The sequence below is a fragment of the Primulina tabacum genome, chromosome 2 (genome assembly GCF_025594145.1).
Source record: "Primulina tabacum isolate GXHZ01 chromosome 2, ASM2559414v2, whole genome shotgun sequence".
NCBI lineage: Eukaryota > Viridiplantae > Streptophyta > Magnoliopsida > Lamiales > Gesneriaceae > Primulina > Primulina tabacum.
This window is the reverse complement of record NC_134551.1, coordinates 8,208,830-8,218,148: the sequence shown is the minus strand read 5'-3', so window position 1 is coordinate 8,218,148 and position 9,319 is coordinate 8,208,830. Positions and strand designations below refer to the sequence as shown.

Here is a 9,319-nt window from a genome sequence, read left to right as displayed (position 1 = left end):
TGATATAGGAATCAAATTTCTTGTATCAACATCTCGGCGCCTGTTTGAGACCGTACAGAGATTTGTTTAACCTGCAAACCAAGTGCTCTTTGCCTTTTTCCGCAAAACCTTCTGGCTGGAGCATATATATTTCTTCTTCAAGATCTCCATGAGGAAATGCCGTTTTTACATCTAGCTGTTCTAGATGTATGTCAACACCGCACATAATGTCAGCACTACTCTGACTGTTGTAAGTCGAACCACAGGAGAAAATATCTCATTGAAGTCAATGTCTTCTTTCTGAGCATACCCTTTTACCAACAATCTAGCACGATACCACTCCACTTGATTATTGCCACTACGCTTGATCTTATAGACCCATCTGTTTTTAATGGCTTTCCTCCCTCGTGGTAGTGAAACAAGATCCCAAGTTATATTCCTGTCTAATACCTCCAACTCTTCTTGCATTGCTAGCATCCACAAAGAAACATCCGAGCTTTGAGTAGCCTCGTGGAAACTCGATGGCTCACCATCCTCTGATAATAGACAATATGCAATGTTAATTTTAGTGACATAATCTGAAAGCCAACTTGGTGGTCTTCTGTCTCGAGTTGACTGCCTCACATTGGAAACCTCAGACTCAACATGTTCTTGTTCTTCGTGCTCTGGTACTGCTTCACAAGAAACTTGACCTTCTTCTGTCTTATTTTCCACCTGAAAAATAGTAGTTTCTGAATTCGGTGTGCCTTTGTCTCCCTTTACTTTATCTTCCTTGTATATAACATCCTTGTTGATGACAAGCTTGTGAACAGTAGGATTCCACAAGCGAAACCCCTTTACTCCATCAGCATAACCCAAGAAGATACATTTTCTGGATTTCGAATCCAAATTTGATCTTTCTTGCTCATTGTACAGAACGTACACCGGACTTCCAAATGTATGCAAATGAGAATAATATGTCGGCTTTCCGGTCCACATCTTCATCGGAGTCTTCAGATCAATCGCCACTGAAGGAGAACGATTGATAATGTAACAAGCGATTTTGACTGCTTCCGCCCAAAATGACTTTTCTAGACCTGCAGTCCTCAACATAGCTCTTGTTCTGTCCAACAAGGTTCTGTTCATCCGCTCTGCCACTCCATTTTGTTGAGGTGTGTAAGCCGTCGTAAACTGTCTTTTGATGCCCTCTTGTTGACAATATGCATCAAATTCGTCACTGGTATATTCTCCTCCATTGTCAGTCCTTAGACACTTGATCTTCTTTTCTGAATCAAGTTCAACTCGCGCTTTGAAATCTTTGAAGATCTGGAAAACATCTGATTTTTTCTTGATTGGATACACCCAACATCTCCTAGAGAAATCATCAATGAACGAGACAAAGTATTTCGCTACTCCTAGGGATACAACCGGTGCTAGCCAAACATCCGAATGAATCAGCTCCAGTATGCTTTTGCTCCTGGCAGTAGAGTGCCAAACTTTAATCTGTGTTGTTTACTGGTAACACAATGCTCACAAAAGAGTAGTGACATTTTTGTAAGTCCCGGCAGCAGCTTCCGTTCTGAGAGAGTTTTCAACCCTCGTTCTGACATATGCTCGAGCTTTCTATGCCATAACACTGTTAATTCTTCTCCTGAACCAATTGATGCAACAGCTAGTTCTGCCTCTTTGTGTGTTTCTCCCAAAAGTACATACAGATTTGCAGCAATCTTTTCCGCCTTCATAACCACAAGCGCGCCCTTCACAATTTTCATGATCCCGTTCTCGATACGGATTTTACACCCGATGTCATCTAATTGCCCCAAGGAAAAAAAATTCTTCGTCAGTCCTTTCACATGTCTTACCTCCTGTATGGTGCGAATGGTGCCATCAAACATTTTAATTTTGATAGTACCGACCCCAGCGATTTCCAAGGCATGATCATTTCCCAAGAATACAGATCCTCCTGAGACCGGTTCATAATGATCAAACCATTCTCTTCGAGACGTCATGTGTCACGTCGCTCCTGAATCTATAATCCATGTATCACAAAATTTGTGTCTGCCTTCTGCAACTGTTGCTGCTTCGCTGAATAATATTTCACCACTACCTGATGTACTGGCCACATCTCCTTGAGAGCTTTTATTGATACTCGTACACTCTTTTTTGAAGTACCCTTTACCGCCACATTTAAAGCAGTAAATATTTTTCTTCTTACTTCTCGACTTTGATCTACCTCGTCTTTGGCTCTCACTGGAGTCACGGTCCATAAATCTTCCTCTTATCATCGGTAAAGCCTCTGCCTGCTTCGAGGTTACCAACCTCTCTTCCTTATTCTTGCGCCGACTTTCTTCTCCGAGAACCGCAGTTAAGACATCGTCGAATCTTAGAAAGCCTATAAGAATATTGTTGGTTATGTTGATGATAAGTTGATCGTATGAATCTGGTAAACTTTGAAGTAGAAGCTCCGCACGTTCATTTTCCCCTATTTTATGCCCTATGGAAGTGAGTTGGTCAAATAGAGTATTTAGTGTATTGATATGGTCGGTCATCGATGTGGATTCCGCCATCCGAAGAGTATAAAGCCTTCTCTTTAGGAAAATCATGTTATGTAGCGACTTAACCTCGGACATCTTTGTCAGAGTATCCCAGATAACTTTGGCTGTTTTTATCTCAGAGATACTTGACAAAACTTCGTCTGCTATAGCCAAGTGTAAATTGGCAACAACATTATCAATCATCTCGGTCTATTTTCCATCGTCCGTAATTTCCATCGGTCTATCTCCAATAGCCACCAAGCAATTCTCCTTTTTTAAAACTGCTTGTATCTTTATTTTTCACAGCATAAAATTGCTTCCGTTGAACTTTGCTATCTCGTACCTTCCCCCCATTATGTCTACAACAATTGAGTACACTGGACAAAATTAATCCCGCCTTAATAAAAAATCTCAAAAAATCTTTTCTGATGTGGAAGATCAGTCTAGGCTGCAACCACATAGCATACTCAGAATTTTAAGAAATTTTAAACCAAGGTTCTGATACCACTTGTTGGTCCCACGTGCGGAATTTGAGATAATAAATCCGAAAATAAAGAATAAACTGGACACCGAGATTTACGTGAAAAACCCTAAAAATTATTTGGGTAAAAACCACGGGCAAGATGAAAAGAATTCCACTATAATATTTTGTGGTGTACAACTCACTCACTGTGTTTCCAAAGAGAACACACACTCTCTTAATACAGGAGAACAAAACACCTCACAAATATTATAGAACTAAGCACTCAAATGCTTATAAGATGAGAGAAAACTCGAAGAATGGATGATTTCAGAATGAATGGAGAGCTCTATTTGTAGAGCCCCTTGTCTGTGTGAAGACGCGAATAAAACGCGTCTTACATCTTTCCACAAAATTTCATTCGTCAACATTTTGCCTGCAAAACGTGTTAATAATTTTGTTCCTACCTCAGTCAATGCTTCTCTCCATTATTGCTGACAGATCCGACAGTTGAGGTGAAGCTAACTTATAGAATGGGAATCAAGGTCTTTTTGGTAAGATTTCTGATCACGTTTCTCTATTTTATTGTAGTAAAATCGAATGAAATTGAAATGAAGGAACATGACCTGTTCTTCGGGGGCACTGATACAACAAGCGTGGTACTTCAATGGGCACTGGCAGAACTACTTGATCATCCATCTGCATTATAGAAATGCAACTCGAAATCGATCGATAGTGGGATTAAACAGGCTAGCACAAGGATCCAACGTCTCAAATCTACGCTACTTGCATGTTGTCGTGAAAGAAACTCTAAGACTGCACCACCCTTCACCATCTCTAGTATTCAAAAATGTAGAGAAGATTGCAAGATCAATGGCTATTCCATAGCTAAAAACTTGAGGTCGACGTCATAAATCGCAATCCAGATGCATGGGAATTAAGATGCAGCAGATTTTTTTCCGGAGAAAGTTTTTGGCGAACCCTATCGATCCAGAAGACATGGAAGGAAACTTCAGCTATGTTCCTTTTGGAGGTGGGCGAAGGATTGTCCTGGGGAAGGGCCTGCACTTATCTCTTGCGGCATTAATCCAGTGCTTCGACTGGAGGACTAAAGGTGGTGAACAGGTTAACATGGAGGAGGGAGCAGGGTTTTCTGCAGCAATGGCTCACCCTTTGATCTGTCATCCGATTTTGAGCGTCAAACCTTCAGTCCTCCAGTTAATTGGATCATGAAGCAGTACATGTTGTGGTAACTTAGCTATCTAGCAATGTGGGCGGTGTATTTTATGGTTTTATGTTATGGTATATTTTACACATGCATGTGAAGTTGGTATGCAGAAATATGAATGCACTGCCTCGCCTCTCCTGTTGTGCAGCGGAGGAGCCTAAGAGTCTTCCCAGTGCCCTGGATTGTTCTAGTGCCATGGGAGAGGTGCCTAGACATCTCATAGAGCTTATTGATTAAAAATTGCGAGTTTTCATAATATTTTACATTCAAATTGTGTCCATTGATATTTTTCTAATGAATGAAAAGGCATTTTTTTGATGAAACAACATTGCATAATAATTGAGATCTAAAAATACATAATCAAAGACAACTAGAAAACACTTTTGATAATCAAGATTTTATGCATATATTGCATTAACTTGTTTTTTTCACTTTACTTCTTTCTTTTGAAATAGAGCACACTCCATTTTCTGGTTATTCTTTTTACAAATATATTGTTCTTATTGTAAGGAGTTGTTATATCTTGAAGAAGAATTGACATAAACTGAAACATTAAGGAGGGGAAAATCTTTTCTTAAAAAGAAAGTGTCCAATACTTACCTCAATTCAATTTGTTGCTACAATATTCCGTCAATTATTGAGATTTCAAGTACACCACCAAAAAGAACAATCTTAAGAAGATTTCTTTTTTTGTATTATGAAATTTCACAATGGTCTCGCCATCTAGAACGACATCAACCACTCCAATCGCATAAGGAGAAAACCAGAGAAATTCAATGGTACAGACTTTAGAAGATGTCAACAAAAGATGTTGTTCTACTTTACGATGCTGAGTTTGGCCAGATTGTTGAAAGAAAATCCTCTCACCATTGCAGAGGACAAAGTCGATCCCAAAAATAGGGATGCACTGGATGCACGTAACTAAAATGATTTTCTCTGTAGGAAAAATATTCTGAATGGAGTAGACAAAACATTCTACAATATGTATTGTCAAGTCAAAATTGGGAAAGAACTTTGGGAGATGCTCGAGAAGAAATACATGACAGAAGATGCTGGTCTAAAAAAACATTGTGGGACGTTTCCAGGATTTAAAAAATGATAGAATCAAAATATTTTGTGAGTCAAAGTACAAAAACTTCAAATACTTGTGTGAAATTTATGCATAGAGTATGAGTCAAAATGAATCCTTCCAAGTTATTACCTTGATTGAGAAACTCTCTCACTTGAGCAAGGATTTCAAGAACAATTACAAATGACTACTTAACAATATAACCTGTCTGTTAATAGTAACTTGATATCAGAGGCAGTAGTGACTTGATATTAGAGGCAGTATTTAGGCTTTGCTCGACAAGAAGGAACACATAGAGTTTATAAAGTCACACTCCTAAGCTACTAATGATATGTACGTATTGAGTCATTATCCATTTATCGTTCAATAATATATATAAATTTATACGCAGTTCCTTATATTTAATTAATCACAAAAATTTCATGAAATTGAGAGAATCAATTTTGTAAGACGAATATCCTATTCGACCTGGCCCATGAAAATAATAATTTTAATCCCAAAAGTATTGCGTTTAATTTAAGCTATGGACCAGATCGACTTGCCTTATCCATGAGATCATCTCATACAATCTATTCTTAATTAATTTTATTTATCTATTTATATTATTAACATTTTATCATAGGATAATAATTTTTATTCATGAGACAGATTGATCTATAATTATTATAACAAGAAAATAATTTTGACATAAAATATTATATATTTTCATAAGTTAAATTCATCCTATAAAATTTACGCGTTAATCCATATAAGTTTTTGTAAATACACGTCAAAATTTTATTCTCCACCACAATGTTTAATGGTTGACCATATGGCCCCACTGAAAATCCGCCCCGTTCACCCCAACCTCCTCCTCCTCTGGCCGGCCAGATACCTCCCACGAGATCCATCCAAACTCCCCCAAAATTTATTTTGTCTGATTTTTGGTTGTCTAATCGTCCCTACATTTCCGAATTTTGACTAATTTGTCTGTTTAACTATAATTCTGCGATTTTCTATGAATTGGAAGACACACTGGATTTAGTATTCGTTTACATTCATTTTCTTTGTTCATGATTTTGTAAATCTTTGGTTTTTCCTTTGTGGTAAAGTCATTGGAAATCATGATTGTTTATTTTGAAAATCTTGGTTCCTTGGTGGCATGTCTTTGTTCTGCACAGAATTAGATCACTTTGATCTGTTGGTGTTCTTTTATGATCTGGGTTCTCTGGAAGAAAAATCCAGTCTTGCATTGATCTATGAGTATTCTGTTATCAATCATCAGTATTTTGCTCTAAAACAAATGGTGACGGTAAATCTTGGAACACTTTACTATTTATTGGACCATGTATATGGTGCGTTGTTGCACAGAACAAAGATAAGTCCCCAATTCTTTTCTAGGGGATGGGGTGGTACAAAGCTTGAGCTTTTGGAGAGAATGATAAAACAATTGTTTCCTGAAATAGAAGGGCAAAATTGGCCTCCTGCTTTGGTTAAACCAATTTGGAAAACAGTTTGGGAATCAAAGACAGCTTGCCTTAGAGAAGGGTTCTTTACAACTCCTTGTAATGAACAGCTTCTCAGTGCATTGCCCCCTGAATGTCACAATGCAAGGGTTGCTTTCCTCTCCCCGAAATTTGTGCCACCACAGAAGTTGTCCTGTGTTGTTCATCTTGCAGGTATAATGGTATTAATCTGGTTGCATTATCTTCTTATAAATTAATATTTATCTGCATTGTCTTTGTTTACTTGATACAAAGTAGATGAAGCTGATGTGTACCGTTGAGCTTATTTTTGCTTTTCTAGTATGGTGCCATGAATGATGGATTTTCATAATGTGAAGGCATAACTTTAGTCTTTCTCATCCACTTATTCGAGGCTTTATAATTTGACATTTTTCTATGGATTTTATATATTAAATTTGACACTTACCTCCATTATGAAGCGCAAGAACTGTAAGTGCCAAATTCATTAAATACCGGGAAATTGATTGCAAAAAACTCCATTTTCTTATGTGTTCTGGGGCGTTGTTTTAAAGAAATTTTCACTGTTTGACGAATGATCAATTTTACTTATACAGTCATACTACTCCTTCCTTTTACATTTTTATAGTTTATCCATACGTAAGCATACATACTTGTACACTTTCGCACACTAACTTATAAATGGAATATATGTTTATATCCTGATTCGTAATTGTGGAAAATGGGAAATTGGGAAAATGAAAACTTTGTTTTGATTATCTTTCTCCCATGTTCAGGCACTGGAGACCATTCTTTTGGCAGGAGGTTGCGTCTTGGTGGGCCATTGTTGAAGGAAAACATAGCAACTGTGGTGCTTGAGAGGTTGGAATCACAATCTTTTAAACTAGTAGATTTCACGAATGATTATGTTCTCATCACAATATGGAATCTAATTCAAGCTATTGGTTTTTAGCCCTTTTTATGGAAAAAGACGTCCTATGCTTCAGCGTGGAGCAAAACTACTTTGTGTAAGTGATCTGCTCTTATTAGGAAGAGCGACTATTGAAGAGGCTCGTAGTCTTTTGCATTGGTTAGATTCTGAAGCAGGGTTTGGGAAAATGGGTGTTTGTGGACTTAGCATGGGTAAGACTCAAACCTTATTTTTCGTAGTATGCCATAAATCACTTAGAAGGATTTCCTTAGAGATATTCATGTAAATTCTAAGAAGTGCTGTGAATGACTTATAATGTATCATCATCATGTGGTACTTGGAATCGTAGATTTCTTTGTATGCTTATGTTCATACGTTATGAGCAGTTTCGTATACAATAGTATGTTAATGTAGGAGGAGTACATGCTGCCATGGTTGGATCCCTGTATCCCACACCTATTGCTACACTACCCTTTCTTTCTCCACATTCCGCTGCTGTGGCGTTCTGTGAAGGGGTACTAAAGCATGCTACTGCTTGGGAGGCACTTCGAGAAGATCTAGCCTTGCAGAAGGCTGTCATGACTATCGAGGAAGTTAGAGAGCGCATGCGAAATGTGTTGTCTTTGACGGATGTCACCCGATTTCCTATACCCAGAAATCCCAACGCTGTTATATTTGTTGCTGCTACTGTAAGTATTATATTGTCACAATTTGCGTATAAAACTTGGTGAATAGAAGATTTATGTGACCCCAAGATTTTCTTAGTAATCTGAAAATTTTAGATAATGATCAATGTAGCTTGAGTGTGTAAAGCTAAACCTCATGTGTGATAAGGTTTTTTTGGTCCTTTCGATCTTAAACCTGACAATTTACTGAACTAATTTTCTGACCTTGGACTTTGTTTGATCGTATAGCGTTAAAGAGTCATCTCCTGTTTTAAGTTGAAGTTTCTTGTTTACTTTTATGCATGAACTTTCCTTCTGTTCATTAAGAATATAAATGTGATTAACAATCAAGCATTTTTTTATTAGTTTAATGTTTACCGGCTGAGGTAATTTTCAAATATTTTCCAAGACTGTTGATGAAATTTGATACTAGTCCTGGATAATTCTCTTCATCTCTGCTCCATGCTGCAACGTTTAATGCATTTAGTAATTGCTACTGATTATATTACCAATGATTCTCGGAGCCAGAAATGTATAGCCATTTGGCGTTACTTCGCTTTCACTGGAATCTTGATCGCTAATCAGATATTTTCTTCTTTTTCCCTTTTTTAGAACGATGGCTATATTCCAAAGCACTCTGTATTGGAGCTTCAAAAGGCTTGGCCTGGGTCTGAAGTGAGATGGGTTAATGGCGGTCATGTATCGTCTTTCCTTCTTCACAACGGGCAGTTTCGCAAGGCCATTGTGGATGGACTTGATAGATTACAATGGAAAGAATCTCCTTCATGACATCCTATGCGAACCCCATACTAATGAATCTTGCGTTATCTCTAAACCTTTAACACATATTTGAACGTTGTGTGTAAAAGAATGAATAGAAGGGTGCTTGGCACATTAAATCTTTAATTTGTTATTAATAAGAGAATAATGTTCTTCCGGAGAAACTGTCATTATGTGAACAAAGTATCTAATGCACATCGTCCGTTTGTACTGTCTGTGATTATCAGAACTAAATGTGAAAATTCCGGTTTC

General features: G+C 37.6%; 1 protein-coding gene and 1 pseudogene across 1 annotated transcript; both read left to right on the top strand.

Moving 5' to 3' along the window:
• The first annotated feature begins 3,291 nt into the window (after positions 1-3,291).
• LOC142537450 (2-hydroxyisoflavanone synthase-like) lies at positions 3,292-4,295 on the top strand (annotated as a pseudogene).
• A 1,717-nt stretch (positions 4,296-6,012) lies between these two features.
• LOC142529319 (uncharacterized) lies at positions 6,013-9,319 on the top strand. Its single transcript, XM_075634832.1, has 5 exons — positions 6,013-6,907; positions 7,489-7,573; positions 7,665-7,834; positions 8,037-8,311; positions 8,900-9,319. Exons 1-5 carry the CDS (start codon positions 6,391-6,393, stop codon positions 9,074-9,076), a joined length of 1,224 nt encoding a protein of 407 aa, XP_075490947.1. The 5' UTR covers positions 6,013-6,390; the 3' UTR covers positions 9,077-9,319.

What these genes read in the sequence shown, in the direction of transcription:
- LOC142529319 (XM_075634832.1), top strand. Translation starts at nt 6,391, where the DNA reads ATGTCTTTGTTCTGCACAGAATTAGATCACTTTGATCTGTTGGTGTTC. An exon ending in CTGTGTTGTTCATCTTGCAG is followed by an intron (nt 6,908 to 7,488) that starts GTATAATGGTAT and finishes TCCCATGTTCAG; the next exon opens with GCACTGGAGACCATTCTTTT. An exon ending in GCAACTGTGGTGCTTGAGAG is followed by an intron (nt 7,574 to 7,664) that starts GTTGGAATCACA and finishes ATTGGTTTTTAG; the next exon opens with CCCTTTTTATGGAAAAAGAC.